The 25,967-nt window shown below is 43.7% G+C and overlaps 1 protein-coding gene across 2 annotated transcripts in view; it reads right to left on the bottom strand.

The window, feature by feature from the left end:
* CACNB3 (calcium voltage-gated channel auxiliary subunit beta 3) overlaps nt 1-25,967 on the bottom strand; it is a 313,828-nt gene that overhangs the window by 238,208 nt on the left and 49,653 nt on the right. Inside the window, exon 1 of one of the 2 annotated variants that reach the window (XM_077297462.1) lies at nt 1,681-1,848. The exons of the other annotated variant lie outside the window; for it this stretch is intronic. Coding sequence (XP_077153577.1) covers nt 1,681-1,722 — 42 coding nt within the window. The 5' untranslated portion in view covers nt 1,723-1,848. Of the gene's footprint in view, nt 1-1,680; nt 1,849-25,967 lie in introns of those variants that run through there. 2 annotated transcript variants of the gene reach the window in all.

Here is a 25,967-nt window from a genome sequence, read left to right as displayed (position 1 = left end):
CTCCTAAAATGCTTTTCTATAAAAATGTAAGCCATCAATATAACTAAAGGGTAATATGAACTGAATTGATCTGACTGCCCTTGTGAGGTCATGATGATTTTTTTTGTCCTATAAAGCAAAATTATTCCCAGTTGCCTGGGGGGATTGGTTTGCCTTTCTCTGCAAGATATTAGGTTAAACTTGATGGATGTGTTGTTTTTTTAACAGTTGCAAGTATGAGATAAATGTAAAGTCTATAAGGTGTTGGTTTAGTTCATATTCACAATCTATCAATGTTCATTACAGTAGAAAATTTGAGGCATGCTCGGTTGGTACTCCCAACTCTATGTATGTGCGTTTAAGGCCATTTATATTTTATTTATTTTAATCACTTATATAGCGCCACATTAATTCCACAGCACTTTACAGACATTATCATCACTGTCCCCATTGGGGCTCACAATCTAAATTCCCTATCAGTATGTCTTTTGGAGTGTGGGAGGAAACCAGAGAACCCGGAGGAAACCCACGCAAACACAGGGAAAACATACAAACTCCTTGCAGATGTTGTCCTTGGTGGGATTTGAACCCAGGACCCGAATACTGCAAGGCTGCAGTGCTAGCCACTGGGCCACCGTGCTGCCCAATATTCCCAATTACAGGTGCTGTGCAGATATCGATCACTATTTTTACCAATATCAATATATGTAATTAAACTAACATTTTTCAAAACTGAAGATTAGCTTAATCTTTATAGTAAAAGGATTTTGCAGCTACGGCCTTGTACTTCTGACTGTAAGTTGTGATAAGAAAATGGATATATTTAACAGCGACACATTGCCAATGATCAGCTGAACACGACGCCATGATGCTGGTCGGCTGTCATGTCAAGGGATGAAGGTAAAGAAAAGTGTTAATATCAGGCATTTAAAAGACAGACAGTAGACAATGAAAGATGCGGCATTAATTATATAACACCCAAGAATCTCCGGCTGATAATGTGCCCATCATCAAGGCGAAGAAATTCACCATTTAACAGCTAAGGCTGCCCTTCAACGTTGCTCTGTACCATTTCAATCCCAGCTCTTCCAGAGTCAGTCAAGCCTGATTATTTTCCATCTTTCCCTGTCAGTCCTTACTACTAAATCAAGTTCATTTAGTCACATCTCTCCGTCATCAGTGTCATCTCTGTGTATTTCTCTCATCTGAGCTACATATGCCATGTATAGCGTATTATTGTGTGTACGTGGTGGGCTTCACACCTCATATACCTGGAATGGCATCATTCTTGACAGTGGCGTTCATGATTAAAGGTGTAGCTTTATATTTGTCAACCCAGTAAATACAATTTCACTTGTTTGCAATTTATTGCTTTGCCATTACATCGATGTGAACCCCATCGAGGTTACTAAGCGAAGCTAGTTGTCTGTTTGCCGAAGGGTGATGTTTCCATACAAAATGCTTTTTCGAATACTCTTTTATTTTAGCCTTTCCTACTCATTGTTTGCCCTGTCTTGTTTAATTTTCCTTTATTTAGCTCAAGATGGAAAAAGCCTTTTAAAAAGCACAATGCTTGATATGGCTCAGTGCACATCCCGAAAGAGATCTTTGTACCACCACAGATAGATTTCCCATTCAGTCCTCACACACATCTCAACCTCAACCTTCCCTTCAAGGCAATGAAGAAAAGCAAATGGTTACCTCATTCAGAAGAAATGTGGCACTGGAATCAGAAAAAGACATAGAAGGGGCATATATAGCCCAAAGCTGCACTCTCAAAATCTCTCTTTACAGGAAAGGGAGACTTTCATCCTCTGTTGATCTTCTTCGCTGTGTGCATAGCATTCCGTCTCTCTTTCCATCACTCCTTCCCTCCCTCTCTTGCATTTACTCCTCCTTCAATTTCTCTCTCATTTCAGGTCCACCTCTCGCTGATACAATGTGGTTGAAATTATGGATCTATGGATGTCTAAGTGCCGAATAATTGTATTAATGTCTTACGGCAACTAGCAGAAAATCTTTTTGCTCTGTAGTCAGATACAAAAAAAAATTGTGCTGCTTTATTCCCACTGTATAAAAGCACAGCCCGTGGCATAGAATTATTTTTTTTGCTTTTCTTGTGATGCCACTCACAGAGACTATTGGTTTCATTGCTGGAGGCTCTACTGGATCTTCCATTCACAAGGCAATGATTCAAATGCAATTTTTGTTCCATTGAATGTAATGTGTTCCTCTATATGAAAGCGCATGTTTCACTCCAATGAACCAGCTCTACTAACAGCTATTATTACTGGCCCTTACATAAAAAGAAAAACAACATATAAAAAAGTATAAGAATAAATTCTAATAAAGAATACACAGAACTGTTCCCAAGCAAGGAAGGACACTACATATCATGGGTAAGGAAAAAAGCATTGGCTCCGGATGGCAGGGCTGGTTACCTATATCATAAGTGATCATGGTAGAATGGAAGATGCATGTGCGGTTGTGAAGAGGCGTGTTTGGATCTAATGTCAAATTTTGGAGGCAAAAAAACACTTGGCAGAAATTTAGCAGATACACATGGGACATTCCACAGAATAGTGATGATTAATGAATTTGAACCTGGTAAGTCAGCTAAAGGCTGGGGGGACACTTATTGAGGAATTTGTAGATGGCATTATGGGAGCAGTGGTTGTAAAGAGATTGAAGGTGGCACAGTGCCTCAGTGGTTAGCACTTACAGCGATGTGGTCCTGGGTGCAAATCCCACCAAGGTCAACATCTGTAAGGAGTTTGTACGTGTTTGCATGGGTTTCATCCAGGAGCACCAGTTACACTCCAAAATACATAATGATAGGGAATTTAGATTATGAGCCCCCAATTGGAACAGCGATGATGCCTGTAAGGCGCTGCTGAATATGATGGTGCTAAATAATTAAGCATAATAAATAAACCATAAAAATTTATAATGAATCCTCAGAATTATAGAAACTGTGAAAGAAGCTCATATAGAGCAGTAAAAGATCAGATATCAGGAAGATATTGTTAAGGCAAAGACATTTACTGAATGCCTTACAATTCTGACCACTGTCACTTTATGAGGTTATAACTCTGGAATGCTTCAACGGATCCCGCTGATTCTGAGACTGTTTTTTCGTGACATATTGTACTTCATGTTAGTGGTAACATTTCTTCGATATTACTTGCGATTATTTATGAAAAAAATGGAAATATGGCAAAAAATGTTAAAATTTAGCAATTTTCAAATTTTGTATTTTTATGCCCTTAAATCAGAGAGATATGTCACAAAAAATAGTTAATAAATAACATTTCCCACATGTCTACTTTACATCAGCAGAATTTTGGAAACAAAATTTTTTTTTGTTAGGGAGTTATAAGGGTTAAAATTTGACCAGCAATTTCTCATTTTTACAACACCGTTTTTTTTAGGAACCACATCACATTTGAAGTCATTTTGAGGGGTCTATATGATAGAAAATAACCAAGTGTGACACCATTCTAAAAACTGCACCCCTCAAGGTGCTCAGAACCACATTCAAGAAGTTTATTAACCCTTTACGTGCTTCACAGGAACTGAAACAATGTGGAAGGCAAAAATGAACATTTAACTTTTTTTGCAAACATTTTACTTCAGAACCATTTTTTTTATTTTCACAAGTGTAAAAACAGAAATTTAACCATAAATGTTGTTGTGCAATTTCTCCTGAATACGCCAATGCTCCATATGTGGGGGTAAACCACTGTTTGGGCGCACCGCAGAGCTTGGAAGAAAAGGAGCGCCGTTTGACTTTCTCAATGTAGAATTGGCTGGAATTGAGATCGGATGCCATGTCACGTTTAGAGAGCCCCTGATGTGCCTAAACAGTGGAAACCCCCCACAAGTGACACCATTTTGGAAACTAGACCCCTTAAGGAACTTATCTAGATGTGTGGTGAGCACTTTGAGCCCCCAAGTGCTTCACAGAAGTTTATAAAGTAGAGCCGTGAAAATAAAAAATCGCATTTGTTTACACAAAAATGATCTTTTCGCCCACAAATTCTTATTTTCACAAGGGTAACAGGAGAAATTAGACCACAAAAGTTGTTGTGCAATTTCTCCTGAGTATGTTGATACCCCATATGTGGGGGTAAACCACTGTTTGGGTGCACCGCAGAGCTTGGAAGAGAAGGAGTGCCGTTTTACTTTTTCAATGTAGAATTGGCTGGAATTGAGATTGGACGCCATGTCGCGTTTGGAGAGCCCCTGATGTGCCTAAACAGTGGAAACCCTCCACAAGTGACCCCATTTTGGAAACTAGACCCCTTAAGAAACTTAACTAGATGTGTGGTGAGCACTTTAAACCCCCAGGTGCTTCTCAGAAGTTTATAACGTAGAGTCATGAAAATAAAAAATCACATTTTTTTCTACAAAAATGATCTTTTTGCCCCCAAATTTTTATTTTCACAAGGGTAACAGGAGAAATTAGACCACAAAAGTTGTTGTGCAATTTCTCCTGAGTACATCGATACCCCATATGTGGGGGTAAACCACTGTTTGGGTGCACTGAAGAGCTTGGAAGAGGAGTGCCGTTTTACTTTTTCATTGTAGAATTGGCTGGAATTGAGATCGGACACCATGTCGTGTTTGGAGAGCCCCTGATGTGCCTAAACAGTAGAAACCCCCCACAAGTGACCCCATTTTGGAAACTAGACCACTTAAGGAACTTATCTAGATGTGTGGTGGTGAGTAGTGTTGAGCGATACCGTCCGATACTTGAAAGTATCGGTATCGGAAAGTATCGGCCGATACCGGCAAAGTATCGGATCTAATCCGATACCGATACCCGATACCAATACAAGTCAATGGGACTCATGTATCGGACGGTATTCCTGATGGTTCCCAGGGTCTGAAGGAGAGGAAACTCTCCTTCAGGCCCTGGGAACCATATTAATGTGTAAAATAAAGAATTAAAATAAAAAATATTGCTATACTCACCTCTCCGACGCAGCCTGGACGTCCGCGAGGGAACCGGCAGCGTTGTTTGCTTAAAATTCGCGCGTTTACTTCCTTACTTGAAGTCCCGGCTTGTGATTGGTCGCGTGCCGCCCATGTGGCCGCGACGCGACCAATCACAGCAAGCCGTGACGTAATTTTAGGTCCTTCAGGATTTTAAAATTACGTTCTGGCTTGTGATTGGTCGCGTCGCGGTCACATGGGCGACGCGACCAATCACAAGCCATGACGTCACGGGAGGCTGGACACGCGCGCATTTTAAAATGCGCGCCTGTCCTGCCTCCCGTGATGTCCCGGCTTGTGATTGGTCGCGTCGCCCATGTGGCCGCGACGCGACCAATCACAGCAAGCCGTGACGTAATTTTAGGTCCTTCAGGATTTTAAAATTACGTTCTGGCTTGTGATTGGTCGCGTCGTGGTCACATGGGCGACGCGACCAATCACAAGCCGTGACGTCACGGGAGGCTGGACACGCACGCATTTTAAAATGCGCGCTTGTCCTGCCTCCCGTGACGTCACGGCTTGTGATTGGTCGCATCGCGTCGCGACCAATCACAAGCCAGAACGTAATTTTAAAATCCTGAAGGACCTAAAATTACGTCACGGCTTGCTGTGATTGGTCGCGTCGCGGCCACATGGGCGACGCGACCAATCACAAGCCGGGACGTCACGGGAGGCAGGACAAGCGCACATTTTAAAATGCGCGCGTGTCCAGCCTCCCGTGACGTCACGGCTTGTGATTGGTCGCGTCGCCCATGTGACCGCGACGCGACCAATCACAAGCCGGGACTTCAAGTAAGGAAATAAACGCGCAAATTTTAAGCAAACAACGCTGCCGGTTCCCTCGCGGAGGTCCAGGCTGCGTCGGAGAGGTGAGTATAGCAATATTTTTTATTTTAATTCTTAATTTTACACATTAATGTTGTTTCGATACCGATACCCGATACCACAAAAGTATCGGATCTCGGTATCGGAATTCCGATACCCGCAAGTATCGGCCGATACCCGATACTTGCGGTATCGGAATGCTCAACACTAGTGGTGAGCACTTTAAACCCCCAAGTGCTTCACAGAAATGTATAAAGTAGAGCCGTGAAAATAAAAAATCCTTTTTTTTCCCTCAAAAATGATTTTTAGCCTGTAATTTTTTATTTTCTCAAGGGTAACAGGAGAAATTGGACCCCAAAATTTATTGTGCAATTTATTCTGAGTAGGCTGATACCCCATATGTTGGGGTAAACCACTGTTTGGGCGCATGGCAGAGCTCGGAAGGGAAGGAGCACCGTTTTGGAATGCAGACTTTGATAGAATGGTCTGCGGGCGTTATGTTGCGTTTGCAGAGCCCCTGATGTACCTAAACACTATAAACCCCCCACAAGTGACCCCATTTTGGAAACTAGACCCCCCAAGGAACTTATCTAGATGTGTGGTGAGAACTTTGAATGCCCAAGTGCTTCACAGACGTTTATAATGCAGAGTTGTGAAAATAAAAAATATTTTTTTTTACACAAAAAAGATTTTTTAGCCCCCAAGTTTTTATTTTCACAAGGGTAACAGGAGAAATTGGACCCCAAAAGTTGTTGTTTAATTTATCCCGAGTACGCTTATGCCCCATATGTGGGGGTAAACCACTGTTTGGGTGCACGGCAGAGCTCGGAAGGGAGGGAGCACCATTTGACTTTTTGAGCGCAAAATTGGCTGTGGCGTTTAGAGACCCCCTGATGTACCTAAACAGTGGAAACCCCCCAAATCTAACTCCAAACCTAACCCCAACACACCCCTAAGGCTTCTTTCACACTTCAGTTGTTTGGCGTCAGTCAGCTCCGACATAGTGACGGATCGACGGATCCGTCACAATAGTTGAGAAAACGGTTCTAACGGATCCGTTTTTTTGATGGATCCGTTACTTGGGGGTTGTCTGGGAAAAGTATCTACTTTTTGGAGCATTCGCAAATGAAAAAGCGGATTGAAGCGACGGATCTGCCGAAATGACAGTAACGACGGATCCGTCGCCCATAGGCGGCCATTCTATGGAATGACGAACGCGACGGATCCGTCGCGAACCGCCATTTCGGCGCAGACAAAAAAGTTACAATGGCCGTCAATGTCTAGATAACGTCTGCCAAATCTCAACGGATCCGTCGCATGGCGGATGGAACGGACGACCATCCGCCACAATCCGTCGCTAATGCATGTCTATGGGAAAATAGCGGATCCACAAAAAAAATGGCGGATCCGCTATTTGACGAAAATGGCGGTTTCAGACTGACGCCAAAAGACTGAAGTGTGAAAGAGGCCTAACCCTAATGCCAACCCGATCCATAATCCTAATCACAACCCTAAGGATAATCGCAACCCTAACCCCAAAACAACCATAACCCTAATCAGAACCCTAAATCCAACACACCCCTAATCCTAATCTCAACCCTAACCTCAAACCTAACCCTAATCCCAATACAGCCCTAATCCCAACCCTAACCCTAATCCGAAATGTAACCCTAATGCCAACCCTAATCCAAACCCTAATCCCAACTCTAACCCTAACTTTAGCCGCAACCCTAGTCCTAACTTTAGCCCCAACCCTAGCCCTAACCCTAAATGTAGCCCCAGCACTAACCCTAAATTTAGCCCCAACCCTAACCCTAAATTTAGCCCCAACCCTAACCCTAAATTTAGCCCCAACCCTAACCCTAACCCTAACCCTAGCCCTAACCCTAATTTTAGCCCCAACTCCTCTCTCCTGCCGGCCGGCAGATGGCAGCAGAGAGCGGGCGCACTGCGCATGCGCCCGCCATTTTCTTTCCATAGGAAGAAGCCGGCAGGCAGGAGGGGACGCAGGAGGACCCAGGACACCGGTAAGTATGATAGGGTCCCCGAATCCCCCTATTTCTCTGTCCTCTGATGTGCGATCACATCAGAGGACAGAGAGTTACACATCGCTTTTTTTTTTTGCGGTTGCCGGTAAACAGTTAATTACCGGCGATCGCAAAACAGGGGTCGGTAAAAACCAACCCCGATCATGTTCTTTGGGGTCTCGGCTACCCCCAGCAGCTGAGACCCCAAACATCTCCTAGGTGCCAGCCGGCGGGAGCACTGCGCATGCGCACGCCATTTTTTTGCCAGAAGAAGATGGCGGCGCCCATCGGGAGCCATGAGGAGCACCGGGGGAGACAGATCGGGGGGCCATCGGGGACCCCATTTCTCTGTCCTCTGATGTGCGATCACATCGGAGGACAGAGAAATTAAATGGGAAATCGCGGGGGGTTTTTTGCGACCGCCGGTAAACGGTTAATTACCGGCGATCGCAACTCGGGGGTCGGTAAAAAAAACCCGAATCATGTTCTCTGGGGTCTCGGCTACCCCCGGTAACCGAGACCCCAGAGAAAATCCGACTCTGGGGGGCGCTATTCACTTTTTCCACAGCGCCGTTAATTAACAGCGCTGTGGTTTAAGTACCCTTAGCGGCCGCCGTTAAAAGGTGTATTGGCGGTATATAGCTCCCCAAAGCTGGGGGTCCGTTACTTGTGGTTTCGTTCCTGCTTGGCCCTTATTTACACTTACGTCATTTGACACATGGTAAGGTTTTAGTACTAGAGGTTAGGACTGTCCCAAAAAGGGTCACCTTGACGTGGTTTGATGACTTTTATTTATTTTTTGCTCAAAATTATGTTAACTAAGTATCCTATGTTATTGTCATGCTCTATTGCTATTTATTTATTCACTGCAGGGTATTTTGTGATTTTGTTTTTATCTGAGGTTTGTGTCTGTTCTGTTGGCCAATGTAAGCATGCACCTTCATGTTGTATACATACCAACTTATATTCCAGTTTATCCCTTTAGGTTTTTATTACCAGATACAATACAGGTTTATAAAGAAACACTATGCTGTACTCACCTTCCCTTTGGCCAGTGATGCTTCTGATGTCTGGCACGTTGACAATGTGGCTGCCAATCAGTGAGTACAGCGGCTCTCAGGGTGGCATCCCATGTAGACGGTCAGCATTGCCAATTCCAGATAACGGGACCATCAGCAGAGACTAGCTAGTGGACCTGAGGAAGATAAGTTCTGCATGGTATTTCTTTATGATGACCTACAACCAGGGACCAACATGTACTGAAATGGAACAACCTCTTTAAAGAGTAGCATCCTACTTCCCTTTATTACTACAGACCTTTAGAGACTATATAGTTGCATGGTGCTGTATAGATCAATGAAATCATAAGATCAGCTCATACCCCATTTTGAGAAAATAAATAACAACCTGACTGAATTTCTAAGGAGAATCTAAAATTAAATCTGTATTTTAAAAACTAATAAGGATGTATTTTTTATTCAGGAAATAATTTTGTCACGTATAAATGAAAAGAGAAACATAATCCCTTGAAAATGAAAAGCTAGGAAAAATGATCCTGCCTCTTATATCAAAACTGGATACGACTGCTTACACAGACAAAACGCAACGCCTATTGCTGAAGGGCATGGTATTGCAGTTTTTACCCAAATCTTGTACAAGGATAATCCCATTGCAGTTGCACAGGAATTATACAGACAATAATGTTAGTATACAGGGACAAGAAAGTGTCTCAGTTCAAAAGTAATTCACACAGTGATACCTTAGTAGTGGAAAAAAGCAGACAAGACAACTGTTGGGTTCCATAGCTAAAGATTATTTGAGTCCCAGTTGGTTTTTCATGACCCCTTTCTATCAGCCATAGTTACCATAGTTACCACTAACTGAAACTTACCTCTGAGTGGAATTGATTAGATTTAGGTAGAATTGGAATATGAGTAGACTTATTAATTTTTGAGCCCCATGGCAGCAGCAATGCCAACTAGTCTGGCTGTTTTCTTGTACGTGTCATATATCATGGTCGCGGTGTGGTCTGTAAATCAGTTATCTAATTACTTGCAACATTTCAGTGCATAGAAGCAACTGCATATATAGATGAATGATACAGGAAAGATATACAGTATATCTTGGTACCGTGTTAGACAGTAGATAGAAAAATATTTAGAATTGAGAGTCCTCAGTGGTTGATACCTTTTAATGGCTAACTGAAAAGATGGTAACAAATTGCAAGCTTTCGAGACTACTCAGGTCTCTTCATCAGGCATAGACTAAAAGAAATTCTGGAGAATCACATACTTATGCACAACACATCACAGAGAAAAAAAACAAAAAATAATGGATAAGACAGGTGACATGAAGCAGAATTACCATGAGTGATAAACAGTTATGTCCATAAATATTGGACCAGTTCTTAGATAAGCAATGTTTTATTGTCCTCTGATTGGGGTCTGGTTCTGTTGTGATGACCCCACATGGTCCAAGGGGCAAATTCCTTAGTTCCTTAGTTGATGTAAAAAGACATAAATCCATGCGATACATTCATTCCTGCACTAAGACTGTCAAAGGTCATCATCATTTTATATTCCCATATTCTCCTGTCTCTCTGAGATTTGAAGTTGCCTTTTAAAACAAGTAATTTCATGTCCAAGGTGCTATGATCGGGGAGACCAAAATGTTTGGCCACAGGTAGATCCATTCTTTTTTCTCTTATTGTGTGGCGGTGAGAATTCATTCTTGTTCTAAGCTTTTGTCCTGTCTCCCCCACATACAGACCCCCAATTGAACATTTAGTACAAATAATTAGGTACACCACATTAGAAGTGACGCAGCTGAAAGTACCTGGTATCTTGTAGTCCTGATGTGAATTGGGGATCTTTATCTTGTCTGTGGTCATTATAAATGGACAGGTTTTACATTTTTTCTGATTGCAAGGAAAGGTTCCTGCAGCTGTAGGAGAGGACAGGTCGATTGGCTTATGATACAGGGATGTCATTATTTCATTGTTCTGCAGCTTAATGGTAGTGTCTAAAAAGTTAATTTCAGTGCAAGATTAGTTGAATGTCAAGTTGATGGTAGGATGAAATTGATTAAACTGTCCTCTCCAACAGCTGCAGGAACCTTTCCTTGCAATCAGAAAAAATGTAAAATCTGTCCATTTATAATGACCACGGACAAGATAAAGATCCCCAATTCACATTAGGAGTCAGGACTACAAAAATACCAGGTACTTTCAGCTGCGTCACTTCTAATGTGGTGTGTTGTGAATCCGCTTTTGGGCTCCCCTGGTGGTTGCTGGTGGTACTGGTGACTTGTGTGTCTTTGCTGTCTCAGTTCACCTGCTCCCATCAGTGTTTGGGAGTTTCCTATTTAGCCTTGCTCTCCAGTCATTTCCTTGCCGGTCATCATTGTAACCAGAGCCTTCGGTTGCATGTTCCTGCTACTAGTCTGCTGATCAGCTAAGTGGACTTTGTCCTTTTGTTTTGTATCTTTTGTCCAGTTTGCAGTTTTGTTTTTCTCTGTAGCTGGAAGCTCTTGTGGGCTGAAATTGCCACTCCTGTGTCATGAGTTGACACAGGAGTCTTAAAGTAATTTCAGGATGGTTTTTTGAAAGGGTTTTCAGTTTGACCGTGAAGTCCTCTTTTGTATCTTTCTGCTATCTAGTAAGTGGACCTCTCTTTGCTAAATCTACTTTCATACTGTGTATGTCTTTTCCTCTTAACTCACCGTTATTACATGTGGGGGGCTGCTATCATCTTTTGGGGTATTTCCCTAGAGGTAAGCCAGGTCTGTTCCTTCCTCTACTAGGCGTAGTTAGTCCTCCGGCTGGCGCATGGCATCTAGGGTTAATCAGGTATGCTCCCTGGCTACTATTAGTTGTGTGGTAGATTTAGCTCACAGTCAGCTCGAGATTCCATCACCCAGAGCTCGTCCGTTATTTTTGTGTTCTGATGTTTCCCTGCCATTGGGAATCATGACAGTATGACCGGCCCAAGTGTTAAAGTTACTGGCAGAAGAAAGGAGAGAAAAAGAAGTATGTAGAGTTTTTTTTTTTTTTTTTCTTTTTCCCTATGCTTGCTCCTTAGTTGGATCAGTTGTATTTCAGCTCTAATTACAGCCTTTGCCTTTCTCTCCTTCTAATCCTTGAATGGCTCTGATCTCACCTGTTTAAAGATGGATCCTCAGAGTTTGGCTGCAGGTTTAAATAATCTTGCTACTAAGGTTCAAAATTTACAAGATATTGTTATACATACTCCGATGTCTGAACCTAAGATTCCTACACCAGAGGTGTTTTCCGGAGATAGATCTCGGTTTCTGAATTTCAAATATAATTGTAAATTATTCCTTTCTCTCAGACCTCACTCCTCTGGAGGTCCTGTCCAGCAGGTTAAGATTGTAATTTCTTTGCTGCGAGGTGACCCTCAAAACTGGGCATTTTCATTGACACCAGGGGATCCTGCGTTGCTCAATGTGGATGCGTTTTTTCTGGCTTTAGGCTTGCTTTATGAGGAACCTAATTTGGAGATTCAAGCTGAAAAAGCTTTGATAGCCCTATCTCAAGGGCAAGATGAAGCTGAGATATACTGCCAAAAATTTCGTAAATGGTCTGTGCTTACCCAGTGGAATGAGTGCGCCCTAGCGGCAAATTTCAGAGAGGGCCTCTCTGATGCCGTTAAAGATGTTATGGTCGGGTTCCCTGTGCCTACAGGTCTGAATGAGTCCATGACAATGGCTATTCAGATTGATCGGCGTTTGCGGGAGCGCAAGCCTGTGCACCATTTGGCAGTATCTTCTGAAAAGTCGCCAGAGAATATGCAATGTGACAGAACTCTGTCCAGAAGCGAGCGGCAGAATTACAGGCGTAAAAATGGGTTATGCTTCTATTGTGGTGATTCTGCTCATGTTATATCAGCATGCTCTAAACGCACAAAGAAGGTTGACAAGTCTATTTCAATTGGCACTTTACAGTCTAAATTTATTCTGTCTGTAACCTTGATTTGTTCATTATCAGTTATTACCGTGGATGCCTATGTGGACTCTGGCGCCGCCCTGAGTCTTATGGATTGGTCCTTTGCCAGGCGCTGTGGGTTTGATTTAGAGCCACTGGAAGTCCCTATACCTCTGAAGGGTATTGATTCTACCCCTTTGGCTAGTAATAAACCACAATTCTGGACGCAAGTGACTATGCGTATGACTCCAGACCATCAGGAGGTGATTCGCTTCCTTGTGTTGTACAATTTACATGATGTTTTAGTGCTTGGATTACCATGGTTACAATCTCATAACCCTGTCCTTGACTGGAAAACAATGTCTGTGATAAGCTGGGGATGTCGGGGGGCTCATGGGGATGTACCTTTGGTTTCCATTTCGTCATCTACTCCCTCTGAGATTCCAGCATTTTTGTCTGATTATCGTGATGTTTTTGAAGAGCCTAAGATTGGTTCTCTCCCTCCCCACAGAGATTGTGATTGCGCCATAGATCTGATTCCTGGCAGTAAATTTCCAAAGGGTCGTTTGTTTAATTTATCTGTGCCTGAACATGCTGCTATGCGAGAGTATATTAAGGAGTCCCTGGAAAAGGGACATATTCGTCCTTCTTCATCTCCTTTAGGAGCTGGTTTTTTCTTTGTGTCTAAGAAGGATGGCTCTCTGAGGCCTTGTATTGATTATCGACTCCCGTATTTCCAGACGGAGACTTCAGTATCTGGTTAAATGGAAGGGCTATGGTCAAGAAGATAATTCTTGGGTAACTGCCTCTGATGTTCATGCCTCGGATTTGGTTCGTGCCTTTCATAGGGCTCATCCAGACCGTCCTGGTGGTTCTCGTGAGGGTTCGGTGCCCCCTCCTTAAGGGGGGGGTACTGTTGTGAATCCGCTTTTGGGCTCCCCTGGTGGTTGCTGGTGGTACTGGTGACTTGTGTGTCTTTGCTGTCTCAGTTCACCTGCTCCCATCAGTGTTTGGGAGTTTCCTATTTAGCCTTGCTCTCCAGTCATTTCCTTGCCGGTCATCATTGTAACCAGAGCCTTCGGTTGCATGTTCCTGCTACTAGTCTGCTGATCAGCTAAGTGGACTTTGTCCTTTTGTTTTGTATCTTTTGTCCAGTTTGCAGTTTTGTTTTTCTCTGTAGCTGGAAGCTCTTGTGGGCTGAAATTGCCACTCCTGTGTCATGAGTTGACACAGGAGTCTTAAAGTAATTTCAGGATGGTTTTTTGAAAGGGTTTTCAGTTTGACCGTGAAGTCCTCTTTTGTATCTTTCTGCTATCTAGTAAGTGGACCTCTCTTTGCTAAATCTACTTTCATACTGTGTATGTCTTTTCCTCTTAACTCACCGTTATTACATGTGGGGGGCTGCTATCATCTTTTGGGGTATTTCCCTAGAGGTAAGCCAGGTCTGTTCCTTCCTCTACTAGGCGTAGTTAGTCCTCCGGCTGGCGCATGGCATCTAGGGTTAATCAGGTATGCTCCCTGGCTACTATTAGTTGTGTGGTAGATTTAGCTCACAGTCAGCTCGAGATTCCATCACCCAGAGCTCGTCCGTTATTTTTGTGTTCTGATGTTTCCCTGCCATTGGGAATCATGACAGTATGACCGGCCCAAGTGTTAAAGTTACTGGCAGAAGAAAGGAGAGAAAAAGAAGTATGTAGAGTTTTTTTTTTTTTTTTTCTTTTTCCCTATGCTTGCTCCTTAGTTGGATCAGTTGTATTTCAGCTCTAATTACAGCCTTTGCCTTTCTCTCCTTCTAATCCTTGAATGGCTCTGATCTCACCTGTTTAAAGATGGATCCTCAGAGTTTGGCTGCAGGTTTAAATAATCTTGCTACTAAGGTTCAAAATTTACAAGATATTGTTATACATACTCCGATGTCTGAACCTAAGATTCCTACACCAGAGGTGTTTTCCGGAGATAGATCTCGGTTTCTGAATTTCAAATATAATTGTAAATTATTCCTTTCTCTCAGACCTCACTCCTCTGGAGGTCCTGTCCAGCAGGTTAAGATTGTAATTTCTTTGCTGCGAGGTGACCCTCAAAACTGGGCATTTTCATTGACACCAGGGGATCCTGCGTTGCTCAATGTGGATGCGTTTTTTCTGGCTTTAGGCTTGCTTTATGAGGAACCTAATTTGGAGATTCAAGCTGAAAAAGCTTTGATAGCCCTATCTCAAGGGCAAGATGAAGCTGAGATATACTGCCAAAAATTTCGTAAATGGTCTGTGCTTACCCAGTGGAATGAGTGCGCCCTAGCGGCAAATTTCAGAGAGGGCCTCTCTGATGCCGTTAAAGATGTTATGGTCGGGTTCCCTGTGCCTACAGGTCTGAATGAGTCCATGACAATGGCTATTCAGATTGATCGGCGTTTGCGGGAGCGCAAGCCTGTGCACCATTTGGCAGTATCTTCTGAAAAGTCGCCAGAGAATATGCAATGTGACAGAACTCTGTCCAGAAGCGAGCGGCAGAATTACAGGCGTAAAAATGGGTTATGCTTCTATTGTGGTGATTCTGCTCATGTTATATCAGCATGCTCTAAACGCACAAAGAAGGTTGACAAGTCTATTTCAATTGGCACTTTACAGTCTAAATTTATTCTGTCTGTAACCTTGATTTGTTCATTATCAGTTATTACCGTGGATGCCTATGTGGACTCTGGCGCCGCCCTGAGTCTTATGGATTGGTCCTTTGCCAGGCGCTGTGGGTTTGATTTAGAGCCACTGGAAGTCCCTATACCTCTGAAGGGTATTGATTCTACCCCTTTGGCTAGTAATAAACCACAATTCTGGACGCAAGTGACTATGCGTATGACTCCAGACCATCAGGAGGTGATTCGCTTCCTTGTGTTGTACAATTTACATGATGTTTTAGTGCTTGGATTACCATGGTTACAATCTCATAACCCTGTCCTTGACTGGAAAACAATGTCTGTGATAAGCTGGGGATGTCGGGGGGCTCATGGGGATGTACCTTTGGTTTCCATTTCGTCATCTACTCCCTCTGAGATTCCAGCATTTTTGTCTGATTATCGTGATGTTTTTGAAGAGCCTAAGATTGGTTCTCTCCCTCCCCACAGAGATTGTGATTGCGCCATAGATCTGATTCCTGGCAGTAAATTTCCAAAGGGTCGTTTGTTTAATTTATCTGTGCCTGAACATGCTGCTATGCGAGAGTATATTAAGGAGTCCCTGGAAAAGGGACATATTCGTCCTTCTTCATCTCCTTTAGGAGCTGGTTTTTTCTTTGTGTCTAAGAAGGATGGCTCTCTGAGGCCTTGTATTGATTATCGACTCCCGTATTTCCAGACGGAGACTTCAGTATCTGGTTAAATGGAAGGGCTATGGTCAAGAAGATAATTCTTGGGTAACTGCCTCTGATGTTCATGCCTCGGATTTGGTTCGTGCCTTTCATAGGGCTCATCCAGACCGTCCTGGTGGTTCTCGTGAGGGTTCGGTGCCCCCTCCTTAAGGGGGGGGTACTGTTGTGAATCCGCTTTTGGGCTCCCCTGGTGGTTGCTGGTGGTACTGGTGACTTGTGTGTCTTTGCTGTCTCAGTTCACCTGCTCCCATCAGTGTTTGGGAGTTTCCTATTTAGCCTTGCTCTCCAGTCATTTCCTTGCCGGTCATCATTGTAACCAGAGCCTTCGGTTGCATGTTCCTGCTACTAGTCTGCTGATCAGCTAAGTGGACTTTGTCCTTTTGTTTTGTATCTTTTGTCCAGTTTGCAGTTTTGTTTTTCTCTGTAGCTGGAAGCTCTTGTGGGCTGAAATTGCCACTCCTGTGTCATGAGTTGACACAGGAGTCTTAAAGTAATTTCAGGATGGTTTTTTGAAAGGGTTTTCAGTTTGACCGTGAAGTCCTCTTTTGTATCTTTCTGCTATCTAGTAAGTGGACCTCTCTTTGCTAAATCTACTTTCACACTGTGTATGTCTTTTCCTCTTAACTCACCGTTATTACATGTGGGGGGCTGCTATCATCTTTTGGGGTATTTCCCTAGAGGTAAGCCAGGTCTGTTCCTTCCTCTACTAGGCGTAGTTAGTCCTCCGGCTGGCGCGTGGCATCTAGGGTTAATCAGGTATGCTCCCTGGCTACTATTAGTTGTGTGGTAGATTTAGCTCACGGTCAGCTCGAGATTCCATCACCCAGAGCTCGTCCGTTATTTTTGTGTTCTGATGTTTTCCTGCCATTGGGAATCATGACAGTGGTGTACCTAATTATTTGTACTAAATGTTCAACTGGGGGTCTGTATGTGGGGGGAGACAGGGTAAAAGCTTAGAACAAGAATGAATTCTCACCGCCACACAATAAGAGAAAAAAGAATGGATCTACCTGTGGCCAAACATTTTTGTCTCCCTGATCATAGCGCCATGGACATGAAATTACTTGTTTTAAAAGGCAACTTCAAATCTCAGAGAGACAGGAGAATATGGGAATATAAACTGATGATGACCTTTGACACTCTCAGTGCAGGAATGAATGTATCGCATGGATTTATGTCTTTTTACATCAACTAAGGAACTAAGGAATTTGCCCCTTGGACCATGTGGGGTCATCACAACAGAACCAGACCCCAATCAGAGGACAATAAAACATTGCTTATCTAAGAACTGCTCCAATAGTTATGGACATAACTGTTTATCACTCATGGTAATTCTGCTTCATGTCACCTGTCTTATCCATTTTTTTTGTTTTTTTTTCTCTGTGATGTGTTGTGCATAAGTATGTGATTCTCCAGAATTTATTTTAGTCTATGCCTGATGAAGAGACCTGAGTAGTCTCGAAAGCTTGCAATTTGTTACCATCTTTTTAGTTAGCCATTAAAAGGTATCAACCACTGAGGACTCTCAATTCTAAATATTTTTCTATACAGATGTAGCAATTCTTAAACTATGGTCTCATTCACAAGTCCGTGTTGCACTTGCGTGTTCTGTTTTTTCACAGATTCAACACATACCCAATATAATCTATGGTGCTATTTACACGTCCATGTTATTTCATGTGTCCATGCAAAACTGATGGATACATGTCCATTTTTTTACAGCAGGAATGAAAAGGGCCAATATGAGATTATGGCTCCATTAAAAACAAGTACAGCACATGGATGGCATCAGTGTGCCATCCGCGTGCTGTACGTATTTAATGTTGCAAAGTATAGGAGAAGCTTTGTCATTCATTGACACATTGATAGTAAAAAGGGACACATAGATCATACACTGATGACACATTGATGGTAAAAACGGATACACCGATCAAAGAATGATGGTACATTGATGGACACGCGGAAGACACATTGGTCTAAAACACTGATAACACTGGTATCAGTTTTTCACGTAAGTGTTTAAACATGGATGTGTGAATGAGGCCTTACACGCAAGAAAGATTACACAACCCAGAAAACTTACTTAATCCCTTAAGCCCCGAGGGTGGTTTGCACGTTAATGACCGGGCCAATTTTTACAATTCTGACCACTGTCCCTTTATGAGGTTATAAGTCTGGAACGCTTCAATGGATCCTGGTTATTCTGACACTGTTTTCTTGAGACATATTGTACTTCATGATAGTGGTAAAATTTCTTTGATATTACCTGTGTTTATTTGTGAAAAACACGGAAATTTGGCGAAAATTTTGAAAATTTCGCAATTTTCCAACTTTGAATTTTGATGCCCTTAAATCACAGAGATATGTCACACAAAATACTTAATAAGTAACATTTTCCACATGTCTTCTTTACATCAGCACAATTTCGGAAACAACATTTTTTTTGTTAGGGAGTTATAAGGGTTAAAATTTGACCAGCAATTTCTCATTTTTACAACACTATTTTTTTTTAGGGACCACATCACATTTGAAGTCATTTTGAGGGGTCTATATGATAGAAAATAACCAAGTATGACACCATTCTAAAAACTGCACCCCTCAAGTTGCTCAAAACCACATTCAAGAAGTTTATTAACCCTTCTGGTGCTTCACAGGAATTTTTGGAATGTTTAAAAAAAATGAACATTTAATTTTTTTCACAAAAAATTTACTTCAGCTCCAATTTATTTTACTTTACAAAGGGTAACAGGAGAAAATGGACCCCAAAAGTTGTTGTACAATTTGTCCTGAGTACCCCGATACCCCATATGTGGGAGTAAACTACTGTTTGGGCGCATGGCAGAGCTCGGAAGGGAAGGAGCGCCATTTGACTTTTCAATGCAAAATTGGCTGGAATTGAGTTGGGACGCCATGTTGCTTTTGGAGAGCCACTAATGTGCCTAAACATGGAAACCCCCCACAAGTGACACCATTTTGGAAAGTAAACCCCCTAAGGAACTTATCTAGATGTGTGGTGAGCACTTTGACCCGCCAAGTTCTTCACAGAAGTTTATAATGTAGAGCCGTAAAAATAAAAAATAATATTTTTTCACAAAAATGACGTTTTCGCCCCCAATTTTTTATTTTCCCAAGGTTACCAGAAGAAATTGTACCCCAAACATTGTTGTGCAATTTGTCCTGAGTACGCTTATACCCCATATGTGGGGGTAAACCACTGTTTGGGTGCATGGCAGAGCTCGGAAGGGAAGGAGCGCCGTTTGACTTTTCAATGCAAAATTGTCTGGAATTGAGATGGGACGCCATGTTGCGTTGGGGAGCCCCTGATGTGCCTAAACATTGAAACCTCCCACAAGTGACACCCTTTTGGAAAGTAGACCCCCTAAGGATCTTATCTAGATGTGTTGTGAGAGCTTTGAACCCCCAGGTGTTTCACTACAGTTTATGACGCAGAGCCGTGAAAATAAAATTCTTTTTTTTTTCCGCAAAAATTATTTTTTAGCCCCCAGTTTTGTATTTTCCCAAGGGTAACAGGAGAAATTGGACCCCAAACGTTGTTGTGCAATTTGTCCTAAGTATGCTGATACCCCATATCTGGGGGTAACCACCGTTTGGGCGCATGGCAGAGCTCGGAAGGGAAGGAGCGCCATTTGGAATGCAGACTTAGATGGAATGGTCTGCAGGCGTCACATTGCATTTGCAGAGCCCCTAATGTACCTAAACAGTAGAAACCCCACACAAGCGACCCCATATTGGAAACTAGACCCCCCAAGAAACTTATCTAGATGTGTTGTGAGAACTTTGAACCCCCAAGTGTTTCACTACAGTTAATAACGCAGAGCCGTGAAAATAAAAAATCATTTTTTTCCTACAAAAATGTTTTTTTAGCCCCCCCAATTTTTATTTTCCCAAGGGTAACAAGAGAAATTGGACCCCAAAAGTTGTTGTCCAATTTGTCCTGAGTATGCTGATACCCCAAATGTGGGGGGAACCACCGTTTGGGTGCATGGCGGGGCTCGGAAGGGAAGGAGCGCCATTTGGAATGCAGACTTAAATGGATTGGTCTGCAGGCGTCACGTTACATTTGCAGGGCCCCTTACAGTGGCGTATCCAGGGGGGGCAGCCGGGGCATGTGCCCCGGGCGTAGCCAACAGGGGGGCACCAGCGGGCCGCCTGATGATGCGGCGGTCCAAGGAGGCTCCCCGTCGGCGGCATTCTGCTGCCCCCACAGTCTGAGATAATCCCGTTCTCTGAGCCGCCTGTCAAATTGACAGCCGGCTCAGAGAAAGTGCTGCACACTGTCGTCAAATCCCAAGATGTACAGCAACGTCACGGCTGTGCCGCCGCTGTCGCTAGTACCCTTGGCTTGCCTGTTGTGAATGTGTGATCCCTTCTAAGTTTAACCCCTGACGACCGCTGAGGCGCCGTTGACCGCTGCTGGCACTTCCGCATCAGTGAAGCGCCAGCAGCGGTGACGTCACTCTCTCTTCACAGACATAGGAGGGCAAGCAAAGCACAGGCTGCTGCGTTGCGGTGTTGTTGGACGGTGGTAAGTGTGCTCCAGCTCCAGACCACGGGGACCGGCTGGGTAATGGAGCTGAAGACACCTACCGAACTTAGATTAGAATCAGATAATGTTTGATATTTAAGGGGGCTGGTTGGGTTGGGGTGTGGGTCAGCTATATGGAGCCTGCAGCCAGGATAGGGAGGGAGCAGGGCCAGGGGCAACGGTCGGTAGTAAATTGTGTGTGTATATATAGAGGTGAGAGGTGCTGTGTGTGTGTTGTGCGTGTGTGTATATAAGTGAGGGGTGCTGTGTGTGTGTTGTGCGCGTGTGTATATAGGTGAGAGATGCTGAGTGTGTGTTGTGCATGTGTATATAGGTGAGAGGTGCTGTGTGTGTGTTGTGCATGTGTGTATATAGGTGAGAGGTGCTGTGTGTGGTGTGTTGTGCATGTGTGTATATAAGTGAGAGGTGCTGTGTGTGTGTTGTGCGTGTGTGTATATAGGTGAGAGGTGCTGTGTGTGTGTTGTGTGTGCGTGCATGCGTAGCGCTGCGGGTGAATGTGCAGAGATGTAAATGGTTTTGTGTGTGTGTACGGGGAGGAGAAGTGAGGGCAATGATGGGGCTGATTGGGAGAGGGCAATAAATGGGATGGAGGGGAGGAGGAGATGATGGTTGTGGTGGAATGGGCAATGATGGAGGTGGCAATGATGGAGGTGGAATGGGCAATGATGGGGGTGTGGGGAGGAAATGATGGAGGTGGTGGAATGGGCAATGATGGGGGAGGCAATGATGGAGGGGGAAATTGGAATGGGCAAAGATGGTGGTGGGGGGAGAATGCAATGATGGTGGGGGAGGAGGAAATCATGGAGGTGGTGGAAAGGGCAATAATGAGGGGGGAAGAAATGATAGAGGTGGTAGAATGGACAAGGATGGTGGTGGTGGAAAGCACACTGATGATATTGGAAGGGGAGAAAATGATGGAGGTGGTCGAATGGACAAGTATGGTGATGTGGTGATGGTGGCGGAATGGACAATGATGATGGTGGTGGAAAGGGCAATGATGGGGATGGTGGGGAAGAGAAAATGATGGATATGGTGGAAAAGGCAAAGGAGGAAATGATGGAGGTGGTGGAATGGGCAATGATGGGAGTGCTGGGGAAGGAGGAAATGATGGAGGTTGTGGAATGGGAAATTATGGGGTGGTGGGGGAGAAAGCAATGATAGTGGTGGTGGAGAAGGCAAAGATGGAGGTGGTGAAGAGAGCAATGATGGGGTGGGGTAGAGGAAAATAATAGGCATATATGAGGAAACAGTACAGGAGAATGGGGGGCATGTATGAGGAAACAGTACGGGGGAATTAGGGGCATGTATGAGGAAACAGTACTGGGGATGGGGGGCATATCTGAGGAAACAGTATGGGGGATGGGTGCAGACAGTATGAGGAGCAAACGGGGGAATATATGTGGAGACAGTATGAGCAGCGATGTGAAAAATGTATGTGGACAGAGTACGGGGAGTGAGGGTGATGGGATGTGTGCAGACAGTATGGGGAGTCAGGTGAGCAGGCAGTATAGAAAGTGAGGGGGTAACTATATGAGAAGGCAGTATGGTGAACAGGGGGATGTGAGAGGAGACAGTATGAGGAGGGAGGAGAATAGTGTGAGGCGACAGTATGGGGGGAGAAAAGTGAGTGGGCATAGAATAGAAACTGAGCAGTGGGGGCGTAGCATGGGGGGACAGTGTAAGGGCACAGCCAGGAGCGGACAGTATACCAAGGAGGGGGAGTGTGATGAGAGAGTACAGTATAAATACTGGGCCCTATAGGGGGGACACAGTGTGAGAGGACAGTGTGAAGAGGGGGCCGGTATGGAAAGGAGAGGTCAGTGTGAAGAGCGTGTACCATAAGAGGGACAGTGTGGGGGTCATATTTTGTGCAGACAATATAGTGAGGGGCAATGTTTTATACAGGAGCATTATAATGACACTTGTATCTTTAAGGGCATCATGTGGAGATTTTCTGCAAAAGAGCGTAGAAGATAGAAGTCTGCAGAGACGGCTGTGGATGAGAAAACTCATCATGGAGTCTGGACAAGATGAAGAAAGGAATGAGAATGACTCCAGAGACGATGTAATCTATAAGGTACCTGGATGTAAATGTTATGTGTGATGCTAACTAACTCTCATGTTTTATTTATGTTAGGAGCATTAAAGGGGATGTCCAGGTTTGTAATGAGTCTGCAGTCATTCTTTGTGACTGCAGACTTCTGACTTCTCACAGTGCGCACTGCATGCTGTCAGGATTCTCTCGTGCTGGTGATTTACATACATGCAGTCATGTGCTGACTAGACATGTGGCCTCACTCAATGAAAATGAACTGAGAGAGTTCGGGCACAACTAGTCGGAATGTGGTCAGAAGTATACAAATCACATGCTTGTGCTGACATGACTGTCCACCGGCAAGGGAGAATCCTAAAAGTGTGCAGTGCATTAGTTGTGAGAATTCAGAAGCTGCAATGTCAGGATTCAGCTCTGCAGGTTCCAGTAGTTGTCACATGGACACTTCACTCACATGCGATTTTCACACTTGTGGTCCTGTGACAACGAGCTTCTCTTCTGCTTCTCTGTTTTTCACTGAACATTGAGAGCATTAGGGAGAGGAGCTTGTGAGTACGTGACTTATTGTGCAAATCGCATATGTCCTTGGTTGGGGGGGGGGCGCCAAAATGAATTTTTGCCCCGGGTGCCAGAAACCCTAGATACGCCTCTGGCCCTTGATGTACCTAAACAGTAGAAACCCCCCACAAGTGACCCCATATTAGAACCTAGACCCCCCAAGGAACTTATCTAGATGTGTTGTGAGAACTTTGAACCCCCAGGTATTTCACTACAGTTTATAACACAGAGCCGTGAAAATAAAAAATAATTTTTGTCCCACAAACATGTTTTTTTAGCCCCCCAAATTTTTATTTTCCCAAGGGTAACAAGAGAAATTGGACCCCAGAAGTTGTTGTCCAATTTGTCCTGCGTACGCTGATACACCATATATTGGGGTAAACCCCTTTTTGGGCAAACGGGAGAACTCGGAAGGGAAGGAGCACTGTTTTACTTTTTCAACACAGAATTGGCTGGAATTGAGATCGGACGCCATGTCGCGTTTGGAGAGCCCCTGATGTGCCTAAACAATGGAAACCCCCAATTTTAACTGAAACCCTAACCCAAACACACCCCTAATCCCAACCACACCCCTAACCCCAACCCTAACCACACCCCTAACTCCAACACACCCCTAAACCTAATTCCAACCATAAACCTAACCACACCCCTAACCCTGACACAACCCTAACCCTAATTCCAACCGTAAATGTAATCCAAACCCTAACCCTAGCCCCAACCCTAACCTAGCCCCAACCTTAGCCCTAACCCTAACCCTAGCCCGAACCCTAGCCCTAACCCTAGCCCTAACTCTAATGGGAAAATGGAAATAAATACATTTTTTTTTTCCCCTAACTAAAGGGGTGATGAAGGGGGGTTTGATTTACTTTTATAGCAGGTTTTGTAGCGGATTTTTATGATTGGCACCTGTCACACACTAAAAGATGCTTTTTATTGCAAAAAATATTTTTTTGCGTTATCACATTTTGAGAGCTATAATTTTTCCATATTTTGGTCCACAGAGTCATGTGAGGTCTTGTTTTTTGCGGGATGAGTTGACGTTTTTATTTGTAACATTTTCGGGCACGTGACATTTTTTGATCTCTTTTTATTCCAATTTTTGTGAGATAGTCTGACCAAAAACCAGCTATTCATGAATTTCTTTGGGGGGGGGGGGCATTTATACCGTTCCACGTTTGGTAAAATGGATAAAGCAGTTTTATTTGTCGGGTCAGTATGATTACAGCGGTATCTCATTTAGATTTTTTTTATGTTTTGGCGCTTTTATACAATAAAACTGTTTTATAGAAAAAAGATTGTTGCATCACTTTATTCTGAGGACTATAACTTTTTTATTTTTTCACTGATGACGCTGTATGGTGGCTTGTTTTTTGTGGGACAGGATGACGTTTGCAGCGGTACCATGGTTATTTATATCTGTCTTTTTGATCGCATGCTATTCCACTTTTTGTTCGGCGGTATGATAATAAAGGGTTGTTTTTTTGCCTCGTTTTTTTATATTTTTTTTACGGTGTTCGCTGAAGGGGTTAATTACTGGGACAGTTTTATAGGTCAGGTCGTTACGGACGTGGCAATACTAAATATGTGTACTTTTATTGTTTTTTTAATTTAGATAATGGAATGTATTCATTGGAACTATATATATATATATATATATATATATATATATATATATATATATATATATATATATATATATATATATTATTTATTTAGTTGTTTTTTTACACATGTAAAAAATGTTTTTTAACTTTTTTACTTTGCCCCAGGGGGGGCATCACATTATATTGACAGATCGCTGATCTGACACTTTGCTGTGCACTGTGTCAGATCAGCGATCACACAGGCACAGCAGGGTGGCTTCCCAGTGCCTGCTCTGAGCAGGCGCTGGTAAGCCACCTCCCTGCAGGACCCGGATGCAGCCCCGTGGCCATTTTGGATCTGGACCTGCAGTGAGGAGGAGGTAAGAGACCCTCGGAGCAACGCGATCACATTGCGTTGCTCCGAGGGTCTCAGGGAAGCACGCAGAGAGCTCCCTCCCTGTGCGATGCTTCCCTATACCGCCGGAACTGCGATCATGTTTGATCGCAGTGTGCCGGGGGTTAATGTGCTGGGGCGGTTCGTGACCGCTCCTGGCATAGTGCCGGATGTCAGCTGCGATAGCTGACACCCGGCCACGATCGGCCGCGCTCTCCCCATGAGCGCGGCTGATCGCACTGGACGTCCTATCCCGTCACTGGGAATTAAGTCCCACGTCACCATGGATAGTATGTCCAATGGGATTAAGGGGTTAAAGGAGTATAGAAACTTAATTCCAGCTCACCCAGTCGCTCTATGCTCATCCACCTGGGGCTCAGACACCGGCCTCGCCCTGCCCACACATATCAAGAATAATAGAAAAAATTGGAGTCCGGCTGGACTGGATTTTCCTTTTCTTTTTCTTTTTCAAAAGAAAATATGGTGCATACAAAAGAAAAATTTACATGGTCGACATGACTCAGTCGAAGCGGTTCGATTGCACTAGGCAGTCTTACGCATGACTAATGGTCAAATAACATGCAGTCATTTATATATTCTTTTACAAGGTATAACACAGATGTTCTTAATTCACTTAACAATTGGGTGTTACATATAGCAAGCGATGTAGCTGTGGCGTCCAAG

Source organism: Ranitomeya variabilis, chromosome 3, assembly GCF_051348905.1.
Source record: "Ranitomeya variabilis isolate aRanVar5 chromosome 3, aRanVar5.hap1, whole genome shotgun sequence".
NCBI classification, from domain to species: Eukaryota; Metazoa; Chordata; class Amphibia; order Anura; family Dendrobatidae; genus Ranitomeya; species Ranitomeya variabilis.
The sequence above is the reverse complement of the archived record's forward strand: the minus strand, read 5'-3'. Positions and strand labels throughout refer to the sequence as shown.